The sequence below is a fragment of the Gracilinanus agilis genome, chromosome 6, assembly GCF_016433145.1.
Source record: "Gracilinanus agilis isolate LMUSP501 chromosome 6, AgileGrace, whole genome shotgun sequence".
Lineage (NCBI taxonomy): Eukaryota > Metazoa > Chordata > Mammalia > Didelphimorphia > Didelphidae > Gracilinanus > Gracilinanus agilis.
Window position 1 is genome coordinate 284,510,794 of NC_058135.1, and position 20,979 is coordinate 284,531,772.

At 47.5% G+C, this 20,979-nt stretch overlaps 1 protein-coding gene across 4 annotated transcripts; it reads right to left on the reverse strand.

The window, feature by feature from the left end:
• Nucleotides 1–54: 54 nt before the first annotated feature.
• CPSF7 (cleavage and polyadenylation specific factor 7) lies at nt 55–20,861 on the reverse strand. 4 transcript variants are annotated; one of them, XM_044682342.1, is made up of 9 exons: nt 20,684–20,861; nt 13,981–14,199; nt 13,018–13,121; nt 12,568–12,713; nt 9,330–9,744; nt 8,699–8,817; nt 7,074–7,242; nt 6,530–6,697; nt 55–2,022 (listed from the first exon to the last, which is right to left on the reverse strand). In XM_044682342.1, the coding sequence occupies exons 1-8, from the start codon at nt 20,735–20,737 to the stop codon at nt 6,535–6,537; spliced, it is 1,389 nt and encodes a 462-aa protein (XP_044538277.1). In that variant the 5' UTR covers nt 20,738–20,861; the 3' UTR covers nt 55–2,022; nt 6,530–6,534. The 4 variants fall into 4 exon arrangements, with proteins under 4 accessions (XP_044538277.1, XP_044538274.1, XP_044538276.1 ...); XM_044682339.1 differs by having other exon boundaries at nt 8,699–8,862; XM_044682341.1 differs by having other exon boundaries at nt 12,541–12,713.
• Nucleotides 20,862–20,979: the final 118 nt, after the last annotated feature.

Below are 20,979 nucleotides of genomic sequence, written 5' to 3' on the forward strand. Positions count from 1 at the left end.
GGCCCACTTATAATTTCAAATCTTTTGTCACAAAAGGAAGAAAGAAGCGTCCAATGCGGTATAAAAGATTGACAGCGTCATCAAGTTTATTACACAATTTCCAACCTATCAGAAAGAGACAAACAAATCGAATCACCGACAACAGGGGGACGGGGGCCTTGGCCTTTGCCTTTCTTTTTCCCTCGGGTATTTTTCTTTTGCTATCTGGAAATAAAACTAAAAAGTGTGTCATTAAGTAAAAAAAAAAAAAAAAAAAAAACCACAAACTCTCTCCGGGCAAACGAATTTCTGTATTTTATGGTTTCTTCCTCAAACAACTGTCACCTCATTTCGGTTTTCTCTACATTTTAAAAAGACACCCGGAGCTGCTCTCTGGGAGAAGCACGTACGTACGTCACTTAACACTCGCCGGCTGGGGATGCCGGGCTCCTTAGAGGAAGTAGGGGTGGGGTTGGGGAGACAGGAGAGAAAGCCACCACCCCTTCCCTCTATCCCAAGGGAATGTGCCTCTGACCCTGGGGAAATCACTCAGTGCCTGACCGAAGTCTGTTAGAAACTTGCCAAGAGCCGTGAAAGGCCTCCCCTCTGCTTAAAGGTGGCCCTTCTGAGACCCCTCGAGTCTCAGGTTATTCTCTCTAGATGCTGGATGCCCTGTAGGTGGTGTGTAGGTAACCCCAACCCATGGAACAACCAGCCGGGGTGGAGAGCCCTGCCCACCACAATTGGGATTCTATGGGAACAGCAGATTCGTTGCTCTGCTTCTGGAGGAGTTGGGCCATCAGAATGGCAGTCCATGGAGCTCAGAATATAGCAGATGCAAGCTAGGCTCTATTTCCTTCTTGTCCCTTTGGGATAAGTACTTTCCTGGAGGGTTAAGAGGGAGGCCAGTCTGCCAGCAGCAAAAGGGTGGCAAGACATCAAGGGTACAATTTCAAATGTCTAGAACCAGGCTACAGCAGTTAGCAACCTGATGTAAGGTGCATGCTTACAACTTTGAGGAGGAAAAGCCTTGAGAAATGGTCAGTGACTGGGTCACCCTTTCTTTGACGGTGACTCCTCCCCCTTTGTCCCCCGGGGGGCACAGCTTCCCAGGTGGGGATGTACTCCATTCCCAGTTGCTGTGCCTTCCTCTAAAACAAGGAAGCAACCCTCTCCGGGGTGGGGGGAGGGGGTAAGGGCTCAGGGGGAAGAGTGCCTATTGTTATTTCATGAGCAGCGAGCAAGCAAAGCAGGTAGAGGATGCCGGGTCACCTAACAGAGAAAGGCCTGGTGGGCTGAGTGCACTGAGACATTGATAGGGCCCTTGTTTCTCCAGGGGCCACTGGGAGCAATGAAGGCCTCAGGCCTTCCCTGGGAGATTCAGCAGGATAAACCGTTAACAAGAGAGGAAGGCAGAGCAAGTTAGGGCAGACGTGGCCTTTCACAGATAATGTTTCTTCCTATGGTTCCTCCTGAGAGGGCACAGCTGCAGTGTGTGTGTGTGTATGTGTGTGTAGGGAGAAGTGGACACTTGGGGCCCTGGGAGGGAGGGAGGCTAGTGCTAGCATAGCAGGGCCCTGGCATCCCAGTGTACCACTCCTCTCCACAAAGAGGATCAACTCTCTTCCTGTGGGTTTTGGAGAGGCTTTCCCATCTACCTCAAGCTGCTCCTAGAGAATAAGAACCTCCCAAGTTTCCATGGACAAGGAAAGCACCGTTCTTGTGGAGTCCCAAGCATTGTGGATCATGGGCCCCAGATACATTCTACATTCTTCCCTTTCTGTTCTCTTACCCCTCCCAACCCCACCAAGTCTTTCAGCCCTTTCCCTAGGCAAGCAGGGGTCATGCCAGGGCCTGGGTAGGGCTAGGGAGGGCTGCCAAGCTCTCTTCGGTCTGGTGGGGCAGCGGGTGTTCCCTGGGTGTCTGGAGGGAATTGGGGGCTTGGGGGAGGGGGAGGGGGTGGAGCGGCCTCCGTCCTTTAGTCCTGATCGAGGTGAGGAGATGCAAGTCCATTAAAAAAAACATTTACTTCCAACCAGACTCCTGCAATGAGAACAGCAGAAGGGGGGAGGGAGAAAAAATACAAGTTAGAGATTTATATTTGATTATCCAGGGATTATCTGGATTACACCAGCATTTTCTAAGTCAGGAAGATATCTATGAGGCCAAAGGATGCTATGGCAAGTGGGAGAGAACATAATTCCGTATAATGAAGGAGAAAGAGAAAAGGGCCTGGCTTGGCTATGAAGAAAGAAACCAGAAGAGATCAGCAGAGTTGCTGATAATAAGATCAAATGAAATAATGGATGTGAAGTATCATGGAAATCTTCAAAGACTGCTGTTATACAAATACCAGCTCTCCCAGTAAGCTCAGGTGGGGATGGAGGAAAAGACAAGCAGAGAACTGGCTCCAGCCTGGACAGATGAGAAGAAAAAATGGCCATGGGAGTCCTCTCCTCTGCCCAGCTGAGAGCAGGACAGCTGCTTGCTGGCTTGTCTTGGAGTAGCAGCATCTAAAAACTTAATCAGGTTCGAAAGTTTACCCTGAAGGACAATAACTGGGAAGAGAGAGCAAGAGATTTAGAATGGGAACTCCAAGCACTATGTAGGCACCTTATGGGTGACAGACACTCCCCGCTCAAAGAAGGATGATGCCACCAGCTTGGGAGGTTGGGTTCTATATGTAGGTCAATCACAAAGTCTATTCTTAGGTAGGGAAAACGCAAAGACATTTTCAAATCAGAATGGAAAACAAGGGCCAAGGGCTACTTGGGAGTACAAAAATCTCCTGAGTTACAGCCCAGAATGGACACAAGTAGCAACAGAACTAAAGTTGTTTGAAGGCCAAACAGCACCAATGAGCACCACACCCATTAAACTCTGGGCTAGTCCGTGACAGCTCCTTGGAAAGGGGGCTATCTGTGGGAGCAGGGGTGGGAGGTCCCCATTCTATTCACTCAGAAGCAGAGTTCTGGCCAGCACTGGAGGCTGCAGGTAATCCCCCAAGAGGCTGACTACTTAGCCTCTAGGTAAAGAATTCAATAAAGGCTTGAGTGTCCCCCCACAATGCTAAAAGAATGAGCAAATGTTTCAAAACACACATATTCTCCTGCCAAGGTGCCAAGGAAAGAAGGCTGAACTGAGAAGCCACAGGAAGGAAGGGACCTCAGTAGCCAATCTAGTCCTGAACCTGGTGAGAAGCCCCCACATATAGTGAGTGAGTGGTTGGTTAGTCAGTCTCTCCCTGAAGACCTCTGACAAGATGAGCTCTCATGGCTTCAGAAGGCTGCCCAATTCACTGTGCACAATTTTTCTGACAGCAGGCCTGGGGAACTGAGTGGGAATCCGGGTTCTGACACTGATCACCTGAAAGGAACTTCAAGAAGTCACTGGCCCTGTCTGACCTGTTTCCTCCTCTGTGAAATGTGGGGCTAGGACTAAATGACTTCTAAGGGGTCCCAAAGTGTTTAATGAAAAATCCATGAGCAGAGGCACCCAGCAGTTAGGTGAGGTAACAAAGAAAGAAAAGAATCCAAACACCCTCTGCTTTGATCAGACTGGATTGTGTACAAGAAATTCTGCTTTCCTCGAGACAAAAGGGTGCGAATGAGAATAGGAATGAGAATACTATATCCATGAATAACCGGTCAAATATCAGAATCAAGCCCTACCCCCAGATAGCCTTAGATCATCCTCAAGCGACCAAAAAACAAAAACAAAACAAAAAAACAAAAAAAACCACCACACATTGAATACTCCCTGTGGAATACCCCTGGGTTCCAAAGGAAATGAGAAAGGGCTTCCTTCTAAACCTACCTTTCACTACCTTGTGGTGTGGTTTGGTACATAGAATAAGACTGAATTTCCGACAGAGGCTAAAGGCCAAAGATTCTTGGGATGGGAATCCTGCATGTAGGGCCCCAAAGTGGAAAAGGGTTAAAAGACCTGCGAGAGAGAAGGCTGTGACACTCTCTTGGTGTCCACCTGCCCTCCTTTTCCAAAGTCAGGATCACCTGCTCAGACCAACATCTTCCAATGGGGATGGGAGGTCACAGAGCTTAAGATAGTGTTCGCATGGGAGGCAGGGGTAGGATCAGGGACAAACTTCTCTGGGAAGGAGAAGGGGTACACAATCATCCTGGAGCCTGGCTCACAACACAGCAGCCACCAAGAATTTTAAGAGTCTCTGCATCAGTAGCTTTATCAAGGTTTAAAAGTTGGCCATTATCTGGTTTTTGACCCAAGTCATTCTGAGAGGGGGAAGGAAACTGATTTGTTTCCCCAGTCATTATGCCAATCCAAAGAAAATGGAGTATCTCACTCCCTTCCTCCCTATGAAGGGAAAAATGTAAGTTCAAGGCTGGCCCAGACACTTAACAGGACTGCAGAAAACCTGACCATAGACCTATGACAAATTTAATTTCAAGCACTTTGTGATTTAACAGTCATCAAACAACAATGAATAGTAATTCAGCCTCATAGCCTAAATGCCTAAAAATCAAAGAGGCCACATTGTTTACTCCCATTTTCTGCATAGAACTAAAGCACTTTTTAAAAAGTCATTGAACACAAATCATTCTTTGACAAGGTCAAAGCCCTATACAGTAGAGGCTTAATCTGTACTGCATTAGTTGAATAGTGGTTCTTACTAACCAATTTACTAGATTTTAAATTATTCCCTCAATCAACACGTGCCAAGAGCTCTCAATTTGAAGCCCAAGACCTGGGTTGGACAAATTGCTTCCTTGGTTAGCCTAGATCTCCAAGGAGCCTTCTAGCTCTAAATCCTACAAATCTACAATAGAGCCTTGTCCTTTAGAGACACAGGAAGAATTAGTCTCCATCTTATAGACAGAGGAAATGAGGCCCAGTGATGCCCGGTGGCCTATCTAGGCTGCAACCGGTATACTCTATTCTCCTGATCAATGGATATCTCTGGAGCAGGTATGATGGCTGACATCCAGCGACCTACACCAGCTCCTGAAGCTGAGGCAGCTTTGGAGACCAGAACAATTTTTCTATTCTCTGGCCTAAGGCAGCCAGCTCCCAAGGACATGCCCGGCTGCCAGCAGTGCACAGAGGAGACAGCACAGGGCAATGTACACAACTCTATCACAATAGACTGAAAACCAAACTGGTGCATGAATTCCATTCAAAGCATCTTGTTATAAGCAGGGCAGTGCTCACACCAAAGAGAGAGAATCTGGCGCTTACTTCTAAGAAAGGAGAGGGCTTAGTGTCAATTCAAGAGGTATGCCTAGAAAGGTCAGGAGATCATTCCTCAGTTTATCTTGGAGACATGACCTGGGTGAAAACTTGCCCTCAAATTTCCCTCAGTGGCAAACTCCCAACTCTAAAAAGGTTCCTGGAGCCATTGTACAAGATCTAACCTAGCATCAGAGCCATCCACCACTACTACTCCTTCTGGAGCAAGAAAAGGAAGCTTTCAAAGCAGAAGTCAGGTCAGAAATGCATTGGAGGTGTTGACTTTCCTAATGCCAAACACAACAAATCACAGTACTCAAATGTTACTAGGACATCAAAGTGCCAGTGGTGACCCTCCTGAGTATCTCTTGTCATTAAGCAAGGTAATGACATTTCCTAAAGTCACATCCTCTCTCAAAGCAAGCAAAACACTCACACACCCCCCACACACACACCTGCTCTCTACCGATATATATATTTCATTTATTTCAATATATATATTCCATTTCTTCTCTCTACTGTGATCACCACTACCTTGACCCCTTTCTCCTCCAACCTCACTGTCCCCTCAGCTCTGGTCTTTTTCCAAGTCAGAAACTGGCCAAAAGGGAAGAGAAAACAAATCCTGACACCCATATCTCTGGGTGGCTTTGCACTGTTCTGGAAAATAGTGGAAAAAACACGTTTGGCCTTTCAAGTCTCTAATCATACAGCTGGGAAGGAATCCTGAAGTACCCTCACAGCAACTCATGCTTGGCTTAAAGCAGAGTAAACCCAGGCCAGCAAAAATAAATTGGAATGAAACTTATTTTTAAAGACCTCAACGGAAGCGGTCAATAATCTTCTTGGATAACTTGCTGAGTTTTAGGAATCCTCTATGAGAGCAGGTATTCCCCTGATCTAACCTAAATCCTTCCTGCTGCAATCTTGAAGGTCCTCTCCTCTCTCAATCTGTACTAGAAGTGGAAAACAGATGCTTGTCATTCTTCTATAAAATGATCCCTCCCCCACTCCCCCTCCACTTTCCTTCATATCTAGGCCCAGTTTTCAAAAGTCATTCATCTGGCATGCTACAGATCAACATGACCCATCACAGAGGGTGGAAAGATTAGACCTGGATTTGCTTCCTTTCTTCCTGGCTTCCTAACTCAAACCGTGATGGGGGGAAAGAGCAGACAGTCCCAAGAGGTTGTAGCAGGGAAGAAGTAGGCTTCGCCTATATAACTCCCTACCACCTTCAGAGCCAGCCCAAGGGCAGGCTCATCACAGGCTGGGCAGATGATGCTCAGGGTTTGCATCAGCAGAGGCCCCCAAAGAAATGTGGCCAGAGTGGAGCCAGTCTCACCTTTCTCAGTGGTGCCGGTCCCGTTCTCTGTCCCGGTGTCTCTCATGCTCCCGATTCCTTTCTTGAAAATAATCCTCGTGCCTATCCTCATTATGGAGCAGGTCCCGGTGCCTCCGGCTGCTCTCACGGGACCGGCTAGGTGATCGCTCACGGGACCGGTGTCTTTTCCTGTTGGAAAAGATTCTTCCTTCAGGGTTCTCCAGAGGGGCTCAATGGTATTCTCTCTTCAAGGTGCTCAAGAACAAATTTTTTGGTGTTGCCGTTTGTATTAGCATGACTATATTCCCCTATTCTATGATCTCCATTTAGGTCAGATTATCGAGCCTACACAAACTGAAACTCCTTTTCTTAACAGAGCTACCTTTGTATCACCTAGCTAGCACCATAACCTAAGATGATTAATAATAAAAAACCTTCTGACTTCCTCCATCTTCCTGAACTCGTCCTAGAGAGGTCAGGGCTTACAGTCGTGACTTCCCCCCTCACCGATCCCTAGGAGAGGGCTATTAGGGCTGGTAGACCAGCAGACCAATCAGGAACTCACCTGGAAGAGCTCCCGCCGGCACCCACGCTGTAGGACTTGGCTTCGATGCCATGAAGACAGTCCTTAAGGGAGGAGATGAGCACACGGCAACGTTCGTCGTTGGCGACCCGGGATTGTTTGATGACAGCAATGGCTGTGAGGAGCGTCTCAATAGCGTCACTATAATCCCCTGATGCGGGATGGGTAGGAAAGGCCAAGAATGAGTAGGAGAGCAACGGAAGCAAACTGGACCAAGAGAGGGAGGAAGACGGAAGACAAGCCAAAGCAGAGGTGTGTCCATGTGTGCCTCAGCACTTCCTGACAAGGCATGTGGCCATCCACAGCTCTCACCTGGCCCTGGCTAACACAGGATTCACGCTCAGGGAGCCAAGGACTTGGCCTTTACCAGGACACTTTGGGACAGAAAGCAAGGTAAAGAAGGAAAGAGTCCAAGGACAGAGTCCATTGAGAATAATAAGGTCTTGAGGATATTCTGAGGGAACAGAAATGAGGACTTGAAGGTAGTTGTACAAGAGAAAAGGAAAGACCAGATTCTGGGAGATACAATAATGGTAAAGAAATACAGCAGGAGATCAAGAAAAATCAGATAAAGATTTAATCAAATGTAAAAGAAGATTTTTTTTAAGGAAAAAAAATCAGGAGAGGAATATATAGGCCTACTTTTCCTGCCTCTAACCCACATTAGCAGGTGGGAAAGAAAACCACTAAATAGCCCTCTGGAGTATTTTAGGCTTCGTAGCCCAGGATGAGGAAAAGACCATCCCTGGAAGGATGATGCTAATGTTTCCAGCCCTATGTTCTTCTGGGCACCCCAGCTTTGTCAAATTTGCCCAAAGCCCTAGATCTAGCATAGAATAAGAAAGGCACGCCAACACATGAACATTTGTTTCATAAATGCCTACCATTTGTGGGGCATGTACTTGCCCCGAGTCACACCATGAGGCAGCAATGAGACTAGCAATCGAGCCTGGGACTGCCTGGTCCCCCACTTGGGCTCAGCATCAGCCCAGGGAGTCCCAGGGCCCAGGCCTTCTCCCAACCCTGGCTCCTGGTTGACCCTGAGGCATGAAGAGTCACCAGGCTAGCCCCAACAGAGCTGTAGCAGTTAAGATGGCCCAGCATGTTCTGTGGCATCAGTCGCCTTTACCTCAAGTCCAGACTGGGACTCTGAAATTGTGATCAAGCCGTCAAAGCCAGGCCAGTCAAAGCATTCCCTCGTAATACTCCGGGTCTACATCAGAATGGCAAATCTGATCTAGGTCACGTCATCTCTGCCCACTTCAGGAGGTCCCTTGTTCAAGGCAGAAGTTTACAAGGCAGAAACATCTTTCTATAGCCCAGCCCGGAATTGAAATGGCGCATGGAACATTCTGTCCCAGGTCCAAAGGTGGATTGATTATGGACTGGGCCAGTGTACAAAAGTGAATTTGGGAAGAACTTCCAGCATACAAAAACCAAAAATCACCTTCCCCAAACACTACAGGATATGAGCCTGAAAAGCAAACCATTTCCCCCAAAATTGTCTGTCCCACTCCAGGAGGGATGTGTGACCCAGAATAGTCCCGCCCCCAAGAAGAGGCTGAGGGGAAAAGTCAGGGGATGGAAGCAAAGGCAAAAGCAGTTACCTGCACTGGCCCCAGAGACAGCTTTGGAAATGGCACTGCTGGAGATCGCTCTGTTCCTATTCATGATCTCCTCGAACTCGGCTTCACACACCGTCGGGGGCGGGGGGCCCAGCTCTCGGCTGCACGGAGACAACACCATCCCTGACCGCCCGTGGCACTTAGATCTGTACCGTACAGCAGGGCACTTTATTGGGTATGATGTTGCACTGACCTCTCCTCCTTCACGTGTCATCTCCTCAAACACATCACAGCCTCCTTGAGGACAGGCTGGCACCGTAAACCCCAAATCCACACCCACACCTTCCCCCACCACCCAGCACCTATCTACCAGGGCTGGGCAGCCAGCGCTTATGGAACTGAATTTAGTCAAGTCCATCAGGGTGAACAATGAGGACAGGGCCTGGGCCAAGCAGACAAGAAAAGCCCCACTGAAGGGCAATCCAACAGCAAGGCGACAGACAGGGCACACTTTCTTGGGTCTAAGCACTCTTCTGGCAGAGATGCAGGAAAAGGCGAGGGTCGCGTGCTCGGAGAAACCCTCCTCTTCAGCACAGGCAGAGAGAAGATACTTCACACACTGACTCCCCTTCATCTAGCCCAACTCTCTAGAAGGGAACAGGGCAGTCCTTACCTGCCATGGTGGTTATAGGGTGCAGAGGCCTTGATGTAAGCATCTGGCGGAGGCCCCACTGCAGCATTTGGTGGGGGGAAGAAGGCGGGGTTGAGGTGCAGGGCAGGTGGAATGGCCCCAGGAGGAGGCACAGCCAGGTGGGGAGGCAGTCGGGGAGGTGGGGGCATGAGATGCTGGTAATGGATACCAGGAGGCGGAGGAGGGACCCCAAAGCCCGAGGAGAGAGGAGGTGGAGGTGGGATAGGGGGTGGGGGCAGACCCATCAGGGGAAGAGCTGAGGGAGGGCGGCTGAAGTAGGGCAGCACACTGGGGGGCTTGTCCACACGGGGGGGCGGGGGCACAAGGTTCTCAGTGGGAGTGGCCCGTCCATCAGCAGAATCACTAGAATCTCGGGAGTGGGCACGTGGTGGTACTCCTACGAAGCAAAACAGAGCTAGTGTTACTGCCCCAAGCACCAGACACAACCCCTGCACCATCTCGATCTAGTGAAGGACACATCTGACTAAGGTGTCTACAATGTGGGGGAAACATGAACTCCTGCACCCTTGATAGCCTTGGCAAAGGAGGCCCACAAGGCACAATTTAGTGAAGCCACAGGCTCAGGGAGAAGAAATCATCCCTATCGCTGCTACCCTGTTTATCTGTCGGGTCTTTCCTGGGGACAGGGGTCATGCTTCCAGAATCACTCATTTATCTGAGACTTCCAAAGATTCCACAGAAGCATCATCACACACCTCCCTCAAGAAGGGAAGGCCGAAATGAGAAATAAGGGTAAGATCTACTCATTATCACTCAGTGAAACTAGGGCAACACAAGAACTCATGGTCTCCAGACCAAGCCCTCATCCTTCCGCCCTCAACGCATATCTACAAATGTCTGTTTGCCATTGCAAAACTGGAAAGGGAGGGAGCCCAATGGCAATTGTGCTTGGAAAGGGCTGGGTGCGTGAACAGGAAGGCCAGAGGAACAAACCAAGAAGGGGTGAAGTTAGTTGGGAGATTTAGGGGATGGTGGGGAGATAGCGTCCTGAGATTCTCTGTTGAGGGGCTGTGCCAACACCAAGAGAAAGGACTGAGCACTTGCACACAGAACATGCCCTAGAGCTGATGGAACCTACAGGCTCATTCTGTGCCTCCACAACTATGAAAGGTCAGAGCATCCCGATCTACTGCCTTGCCCAAGAGCTATTCCAAAAAACTGTTTCCTTAAGGGAAAAGCATTCCTCTCAGTAGCCTCCATCTGAAGACGTTGTTCTCCAGTCCTGCTCCAGAGTAGAGCCAGACACCTGGAGGAAGCAGGTCTTGCTAACAATGCTCTTCACAAGAAACCTATAGCATCTTCCAACCAGGCAATCTGGAAGCCTGATGAGTGGGGTTCAAAGTCCCCCCACCTGACCAGTCTTCCTATTCCTTCAGCTGTACCACACCCCACTGACTCAGTGGTCCCTACACTTCCAAGTAGATGACCGTTTCACACTCTATAAACACATCCAAAGACCCTGTTTCTTCACAGTTCTCCTGATAGCCTCTAAGCCTGAAGAAAAATGATCAATGTGCCCTTCCTGAGGATTAACAGCCTCACTAGCAATAATTTTCCAACCTAGGCGTTTTAATTTGTGCCTAAGCTTTCCATAGGTCCCAAGAGTAGCTGTCCCATTTTATGCAGCACCTACACCTCTGGCTGTGTTTAAAGGAATCACAGAGGCCAAACCGGAAGAGGCAGCAGAAAGACAACACTGCTGCATCACCCCAACATCTCAGTCAAGAGAGTCCCCCAAGAAAAGAGGTGCAGGCCTGTTCCTTCAGAGTGAGGCATTTTAAACTAGCAAGTCGGGAAAAGGCTCTCAAATCAGAGAGACTTGTTTAAGTGGCCAAGAAAGTAGAGTGACCACAACCCAGTGCACATGGGGCTGAGACCCTAGGAATCAAAAAAGATGAATCAGAGGAGAGGAATTCCTACAGAACAGTGAGGGGGCCATCCTTGTACTTGGGGGAGGAGCCCCAATGCAGGGCTGGACTTTGCAGGTAGTGCCTAAACAGCAGAAACACCCAGTGACCTTCAGATGTCATGGGACTGTGGTTAAATAAGGTTAAGTAAGCTGTTTCAGGCTGGGCCTTGAAGGGTGGCTGCACCTTGATGAGGATACCACAGTCCAGGTCTGGTCCTCAGCTTTTGCAGGTTCAGAAACTCGATTTTATCAGTTCACCCAGGGGTGATCGGACCCTGGGGGATTGATTCACGCTAACCAAACTCACAAGAGACTGATTCATAAACCAGAATGCCAATTTATTAATTTACAATGAGAAATATAACTGCCAAGCGGACCGGAATACTTGTGTCGGCTGGTCAGCGCATTCTCTTCCCAGTAGGAGAGCCTATTTGGGAAACCAAATTAAGATCAGAAGGTTGCTTGGTGAGTACAGAATCAGATGAACTTAAGGGATCCTGGCATCATGCTTGAGAAGCCTGATGCCCCTTTTCCACTATTGGGCTAGACCTGCCAAGCAGACCAGACTACTTAGGTTGGCCAACAGGGTTCCCTACCCCCTGGACAAGGCTGGAGAAACACCACTCAGTGCCCATTCTCTAGCTCTCCACGCAGGCCACCCTTCTGCTGGATTTGCCACTACAACAGCACTGGCTTGACTTTCAACATACCCTTTGGACACAGCACAACTTCCAACATTACAGCTTACTTAATGGAAATTACATTCTGGGTGGCTGCTCCCAAAGACAAATAGGAAAGCATATTCAACTCATAACTAAACTATTCCTACATTACAATGCAGGATGGGTACAATGAAGTCCATCCAATATATATTTATTCTCAGAACTAGAGAATTTCACAGCTGGAGGGACTTTTAAGGGCCATCTTGTCCAAGTCACTCATTTTACAGATGAGGAAACTGAGGCCCAAAAGCCCGCGGCTTGTTTTGGTGCAAGAGTTAGGACTAGCAGCCAGCTCTCCCAACTCCCAGTCCAATGCTCCTTTTACTATGGCATGCTGAGCGGCTGGCTAGATACAGGGAGGGGCACAAGCTGACCTGGTCTAAGTTGGGGGACACACCTCACTGGTAAAGGGGCTCTCACCTTCTTCCCAGATTCCATTCACCCCCACCCAACCTCCCTCACGCTGCAGGCTAGTCCCACATCGTGGTATCAAAGCCCTCCCTTTTCCCACCCCCCCTCCATACAGACCATCTCCACGTACCCCCTCTTGGGACTCGGACGCACTCACGTTTCCGAGCCTGCGCCTCAAACTGTGACAAGTTCTGCCTGGTGGCCAGCCTCACATCCACCTTCTCCCCATTGAGAATCTTGCCTGGCAGAAGCTCCAACAGTTTGTGGACAGAATTCTCAGAGGCTACCACCACCTCAGCATACCTTGGGGAAGGGCATGGAAGAAAGGAAACGAGGTAACAACCACCTGAATTAACCATTAATAAATAGAAAGAAGTCCCCAAAGGGCTTTGGCCTATGTTCTTCCCATCTCTATGATACTGAAAGAAACTTCCTTTATTGCTCAATGCTCAAACTACAAAATGGCCTGGGGAGGGGGTCGGGGTGGATGGCTGTTGCTGGGTGGAGCAGGGCTCCATTAATGCCTACTTTCTACTTTGCCTCATGATCCCAAATGACAAAGATGGGGCAGGCATCTTGAAGAGAAATTCCCCTATTTTGTTCTTACCCTTTGGACTGGCCATTAGCGCGATTCTCTGCAAATTTTAGCTCCACAACATCATAGACTCCCACAGAACGGATGATTTGGATCAGCTGTTGGTCTGTTGTCCACTGGGACCAGTAAAGTAGAAAAGAAAAGTCAAAGACTAGAATCTCCAGAGGTTTTCCAAAAGTCCCCTTTCCTGAAACCACAACTCTTTAATCACCACCATGGCCCCAGGTAGTGAATATCCCTAGGAGACCCCAAACCAGTTTTGTTTCACTCAAGGCAGGTGTCCTTTAAACCCTCATCTCAAACCCTCACTCGTCCTACTCCCTTCCCCCCTCTAGAAATGAAGGACACAAGAGCCCAATTTACCACCCAATTCACCATTGGCCTAGGCCTCCAGGATGCCTTGGCTAACAATCATAAGTTCAAAGAATGGTTATTGCAAAACCTGGAAATTCCTGTTCTGAATACCAAGAATGTACCAGAGCCAGGAACTCTTCCCCGAGGACGGGAAAGAGATCCTGTGGCCATGCCTCCCCCCACCAGCCCAAACCAAAGAGAAACGACTTTTGCAGAACAAGAGTCACCACCTACCCAGATCGTACTAGAGCTACGAGGGCCTTTGATCCCCGTCACCCACCATAATCACAGGACCATCTAATGACCACCAAGAAGAGTTCAAGGTGTTCACTGAAAGCGCGTCCCAGAGATGACCCTGCTAGACATAAAGCCCCGGGGTCAGGGGCTGCAACAGTGACAGAAATAGCTGCACCCATTAAATGACTGCTTTCTCCAGCACCATTCAAGTCCTGAGGATTTTCCGCCCAGAGGCTGATCCAACTGACCCCACTCTCAGACCTCAAGATCAAATGAGAGTAGACTCTGAAGATTGCACACTTCCAAGACCAACCTCAAGGTAGCTCTAGAAGGCGCTAGTCTGTCCCATGGCCACCCTGCTCACTGCTGGCTATTCAGGCTCACCCAGGAGAAGCTGCCCACGTAGACTGCAGCCCGCTTATTCCGCAGCCCACTGTAGGTGTACAGGATCGCCGGCGACTTGCTGTTGGGCTTGGGAGACTGCTCCTGTCGGATAGGAGGCGGTGGCTCGGCACTGCTACTTCGGTCATCAGATGGCTGCGAGCTAGCAGCCAGTACGTCATCATACAGGTCAATCTGATCAGCATTACTGAACTCTGGGTCCTAGGGGATGAGGGGTGGATCGAGTGAGTTCCCCAAATGGGGAAGTCACCAGCCCTGTGGGGCAGACAAGCAGAAACCATAACTCAAGCAGCTGCTGAAGAACTCCATGCTCAAAATGGGGTGGTTGGCACTTCATTCATCTACTCAAAAATGAAGCATCTCCCCAAGTATGTGGGCCTAGGAGATCCAAAGACACAGCCCCAACCTTCAAAGGAATTTGAGTTCTTTAAACCTATGCTGAACAAGCCTCAATAAGAGGATTCATTCTCAAATCTGTTTCTCCTGCTTCATTTCCTTTAGTTTAATTTTCCCTCATGTTAAGCAAGCTCTCAGAAAGACTGTTTAGGACAAATTATAAAACTGACTTTCCTATGTAAGACAGGCGCCTTCTATTCCAGGGTACAAATGTGAGAAGATTTATACCTCCAACCTCAACTATGTCACTAACTTAACTGAACTAATACAAGTTAAAAAATCTCTTAATGCATAGCAAGTACGGTTAGTGGTAGTGAAAAGAAGTGAGTACACTACAAGTATGAAATGTATCTTCAATTAAGGCAAAGGAATGAAAGGAAAATACTACTTACAGTAGTCCAATTGTAGGCAGCTCTTTCTAAACATAATGCTTAAATAGGTGATTCTAAAACCTATGTTTGCCCATCTCCAAAAGATTTCTCATGCTATGTCATAAAATTCTCAAAAATACATTATGAAAATCCTGAATTAATTACATTAGGTATCCAATACAATTCTGAGCTCTTGGGGGGGATGGGTGGGACAGTTACACTATACAAGGCAATTTCCGTAGTATGCAACAATTCCAAAGTAATTAGGAATCATTGGCTTCTAGCAGGCTAATAAATAAGAAAGCACATTTCAAATAAATTAGAGACAACTTAAAGTTCACATCAAAGATCTCTCCAACAATCAACAGATATTGGCATGTTAAAATAGAGCACAAACACTCCAAGGCTGCAGAGTAACAGAGGATGCCTCTGCTCCAGGCTCTCTCTTAAGCTCTCCCTTTCAGGCTATTTGGACCCAGCATTTTACATGGACACCGGAAGCACTTTTGAAATAGACACCCTCCAATGAGCTGAGAAAGCAGATGCTTGGCAATGCTGCAATCAGAGGAGAACACTAACACCTAGACTAGAACCTATTATAAAGGTCTTTTTTATTAGAAGGGCATACATAAGAAAATCTGGAAAACCTGACCTACCCTGTGGCATAGCTGAATCTAGAAAATAACCAAGCAAAGCAGTACAGGATTTCCCTGAAGCTGGCACCATTATTCATGCTACTGGAAAGAAACCAATTCTTGTTATTTCGCCTTCAGGGTCAGAGCCAAGAAGGTCTTGCAGAACCATGAGGAGAAGGCAACGTAACAATGATCCAACAGCCCTGCGCTCCATACCACATGCCTCAGTTATGTGCTAAGTGTTTGGGGGACGCTCCCCCACGTTACCTTTTACAAGTGGGATAAATGATATGCCTCAGTCACATCCCTTGTCAAACTCTACCAATTCTCTACTACAACTCCATTCAGAATAGGTACAGGTAGTGTCTCCTAATAATGGTTCTTGACAAAAGGAGGAAAGAGCCAGTGTTGGAAGGGGTGAAGGAAAGCATGCTCACTACCACACTGTTGGAGAAGGTATTATTTGGCTCAGCTATCAAGAAAAGCTGTTTGGAATTAAGCCCAAAGTGTCCAATAAACCCATGCTCAAAGATCTCACTGCTATGTAAAAGAGTCCAAAGACAAAAAGTCCTATAAATGCTCAAATATTCACAACAAAACTTTTTTTATGATTGAAAAAAACCTGCAAACAAGTAGATCTCCCATCAATCAGGGAATGACAGAACTGTGACATCTAATAAATATAATTTTACTACACTTTAAAGAGTTCTGAGCATGGGAAAACTTGTATTAATTAATGCAAAATGACAAAAATCAGGAAAATATATACATCGACAACATAAATGAGGGAGAGGGGGAATCCTAACCAAGCTTGGCCCAGAAAGGGGATGAGAATATGCACCTCTTACCTTTCTGTTCTAGAAATTGAGGGAAGGGGCCTGATCATATGATCAGAAGTCTAGCAATGGAAGAAATCTGAGGCCATGTAGTCCAAACCCCCCATGTTTTTACAAACAACAGAGTTGCCTAAACTCCTTCTTGTACGAATCAGAGGATTTTAATCCAGCACCATAGCTTCTCCCATTCACTATTCCCCCATACTACCTTCCTAATATACTGGTTAATTTTACTGAACTACCTCTTCTTTGTTAGTCTGTTAAGAGGGATGGCTTGAGGGAGGGAAGAAGGAAAGGTCTAGGTGAAAGTAAAGGTGACATACAAATCTAAGACAGCATTCATTTAAAAAACCAGACAGATGAGTCCGTCAAATCCTAGCAAGGCCCAAAGGAGCCAATTACAACCAAATTCAAATCCCCTTTTTTCAGTATTTTGATTTCTCTTACTTTCCATCACAGGTTTACTGTGACTTTCAAAGACCTCCTCTCTCTGGTTCTTCAGTGGTTTTCTGTATTATAAAATGGAAAGACATTCACTCTTGGGTAACATTTATAGACTGAGGAGATGGGCAAAATGCATTCCATAGTCTTGTTTCTTATACTACAGAAATACAGTTCAAAATGCTCTTCCACGTATGTAGTCCAGGGGGCAGCTGGGTAGCTCAGTGGATTGAGAGTCAAGCCTAGAGACAGGAGGTCCTAGGTTCAAATCCAGCCTCAGACACTTCCCAGCTGAGTGACCCTAGGCAAGTCACTTGACCCCCATTGCCCACCCTTACCACTCTTCCACCTAGGAGCCAATACACAGAAGTTAAGGGTTAAAAAAAAAAAAAAAGACAATTGCCAAGCATGTAGTCCAACTAACAGAACAAGGCAACATAAAATTAAAAAGGGAGTACAAAATAAAAATCAAAAGATTATCCATTTGGGTAATGGGACAAGATGGGGATTCAATGAGGCAAAAAACAATCCAGGAAGAACATATTTCAGATGGTCAAGACTGTAGCTTGAGACCTTACACCCAAGTCAGGTAAGCATATGAAGACATGGGGAGAAAGATGACAGCAGGTACAAGGACAACATGAATGGAAACATGGGAGTGGCTGGTTGTGGCCAAATGAGCTGTTTAGTTTTCCATAGAGCAGCATATAGGCCCAACATCACAAACCTTAAGAATGTTCCTAGGTTTAAAAACAAAACAAAAATTATAATTGCTTTGTCTAACATGATAAAAAGGTAACTTACCCACATGGTTGTGGGTAGTACTACTTTAGCGTCAACCAGATGGCATTTACTGTGTGTGTGTGTGTGTGTGTGTGTGTGTGTGTGTGTGTGTGTGTGTGTAGGGGGCTATGAATTCAAAATAATGCAGTAATCCCTGCTCTCATGAGGCTTACATTCTACCACAGGTACAGTCTGATCTCTCATCCAGGGCTTCAGTTCTTCCCTTCCATGGATCAATCAGTGCCTAGTACATAGTAGGCATTTCATAAATGTTGTTCCCTTCCCCCACCTCTGCAGCTAGAGGATGACATTCCTTCTACATGAGGACTCAATAGCCACATCTATGACCCAGAAACATGCCACGTGACAATAAACATAATAGAGCAGTAGCTACTACAGAAAGGTACCCAAGATGAAAACAAGCAGTCATGGGGCAGCCAAATGGCTCCATAGATAGAGCCAAAAGGTTCTGGATTCAAATCTGACCTTGGAAACTTCCTAGCTATGTGACCCTGGGCACCTTTGCCCTTTTGCCTCACAGTTGTAACTGGGAAAGTAAGGGTTTAGGGGTAATAAAAGAAACAAGCAGTCTTTATGAGGAAATTATGTGTTGATGACCAAATGAACACAGGCCTCCAGCCCACACTCCTGAGACTGTCCTCTAGGAGCAGTAGTAGGATAAGGCCTACCAGAAGCTTTCATTTCTTGTTTACTTAAGGATCTTAAAGAAATAACTAAGTATGGTCCAATTGCTACAACTACAGGAAACAGAGCTGAAAAAGCGTAGCTTCTTTCCAAGGACCAGGTTTATAACGGTCTCTTGCTGGCAAGGAACTTGGGCACCTACAATCCAAGTCTTAAAGGAGGATTGAAAGGACACATGGTTCAACAAAGCAGCCAACCAAGGCCACTTAACTGGAGACCCGCTCACCAGAGAATATCACAGCTCTTCTAGCACGTATCTCTAGGTCAAGGGAACTGATGGGACTCCAAATTTCTCTCAAAAAGTCTCTGAAAAAACCAGGATTTCAAAGTACACTTGTAGGATGGCAGCCACAGCATGATTTACATGAACTGGTCATAGAATAACATCAAGCTTTATTTTTCTATTTAGACTGATAGTTGAATGGGTTTCTTGGGCCTCAGCCAGCTTATAATACTTCATGAACACCAATCTACTTTTAGTCTACTCTGTGGCTGTCTTCAATCCAACCCCATCTCTAATAGGAGTTCATTAAGAGTTTATATTCCTTCTTCAGCAGGTCCAGATGACAAGAAAATGAGTTGAGCAAATGAATTAGTTTGCCCTTCCTCCTTCAAAATCAACAGTAGTCAAATACAATCAACATTCTTTCAAGGAGATGACCACCACAACCCCATCTGGCTCCACTTGCCCAGTACTAAATGTTGCCAGCTTGACATGGCTATTGTTGAGGCTCCCCACAATTACCTCTGGTCTCTGGGAGAGCTAGAAAAGAGCCCCTTCAGGTTATAGGCAATTTAGTACAGAATCAAACCAAGTAAAAGAGCCCCATTTAGAGTCCCAAGGCCTGGCCAAAGACTGGCTGGACTACTTTATATTTAGGTGAGACTGAGCAAACTTATATTTTAATTTCTTCAAATGATTGGAATAGATGATTTCTAAGACCCCTTCTACCTAGAAAATTCCAACTTTCTGAACAAGTAGTACATGAAGAAGTACATATGGTACCCACTTAACAGGGGAAATGGAGATTGTTTTTATCATGTGGAATTAAAAAAAAAAAACCTTCTTCCTTTCCTGCCATCCTCTTTGACAGTCTGACTGAAGGCTTTGAAGAGATAGGAAAGCAACAGCATCAGGAAATGGCCTGTCTCATTTCTGCCACTGACTTGTTATGAGACATTGTCTAAATTCATTCATCTGAGCCTCAGTTTACTCCCTGGATGAGTCCTTTTGGGCTAGTTCTTCTCAGCACTGACCTGAATTTATTCTGTGCCTTATTTTGCATTAACAGACATGAGTAAGTTCTGTAAAAGTACAGCTTTGGACTGCTCCATCGTAGACTGGAATGACTACTAACTGGATCTGGAATCTAGGGACTTTAGCTTAGTCACTTATCTATAAACTGAGTATTAGACCACCCAATCAATAAATTTTCCCTTCCACATGACCCTACTTTTCTCATTTGTGTTCTAGGTATTTTTGAAAAAGGAGGAAAAAGTCATTATTGCCTTCTTTGCCTGTGAAGGACATTAACCTGGGAGAGATAATCATTTTGCTGAGGACAAGTTAAAAATGGGAGTGGCAAGGATTTAGAAGCATTTCTCAACAGAGTCCTGCCATTCTCCACAATTACCTTCAAGGAGCTGGCCCCAACTTTCTCTGCCCCTCTCCCCTTCGGGTCCCTAGCCCTCCTTAGACTTTGAAACACAACAATGGAAGGAATGACTCCACAGCTGAAACTGCCGGGAGTAACAAAATCACATTTCTGCAAAGCTGGGTATAACGGCCTCACTGCCCCCCCCCCCAAACAGATCCTAGCAGAGATCTCTAAGATTCTTGGAAAAGGACTTAAGGACTCTGCAAAGGTGGGTTATCATTGTTACCACTTTCCAGGTGAGTTAAGAGAGGTTTCTCAGAATTCTAAGCAGTCTAGGCTTGACCACATAACATGGAGGTGAGGTGTGAAGCCAGGGCCAGCTCAGGCCAAAACAGAGTTGTTCCTGATGGGATACGGGCAGGACACAATGAAATACAATTTTAGCTGGCAGACTGGTCCATGGATTTTAAGAGCAGGATTAGAGTTCCCAGTTCTATCACCGGAGGACCCTTCTGGGAGACAAGGAAACCCTCCAAGGTTTCAGTCGAGGTTGTGTGGCCCAGAAGCACAGGATGGGGCAACTGGGCAGCGAGGTCCCGCTTGAACTTACTGCCAGTCTTCTCAGAAGCCATCCCAGTTCGGCAGAGGTCTTTTATGAAATCCCTCTCCCAGCCCCGCCTCCCCATCCCGGTGTTACAAAGGCTGCAAGTTCCCGCTGGGTTTTCCCATCCCCCGGGGAGGGCGCAGCCGTGGGGCCACTCCTCGGGGCACCTGCCAGGGTGTCCTCGTGTGCCCGGACATGATTAGCCCCTCACACTCAGCCAAAGGCTCAGAAACCCGCGGGCTGGGCCCCCTCCCTCCTCCCGGGAAGCCCCTCCCCCCTGGCCGGGGCTGGGGTCTGGGCGCTGCCGCCTCCTCACCTGGTTGAACTCCTCATCTGCGTAGATATCAATCAGGTCCACTCCCTCCGACATGGCTCTCGGACCCCGGGGGCGCAGCAACGAAGGAAGGTGATGGTGGTGCTGCCGCTGCGTCCGAGAAAGGGACACGAGTCAGAGCGGGGGCAGGCGAGGCGCGCCCCATCCACGTACCCCTCGGCCCGCCGCCCCCGCCTCTGCACGCAGCACCCCCCTCCGCGGGGGGCCGGGCGCTCCTGCCCCTCCCCCCACCCCTCAGGCCTAGGCCCGCCGCCGCCCGCTTTCGGGGGGTGGGGGGG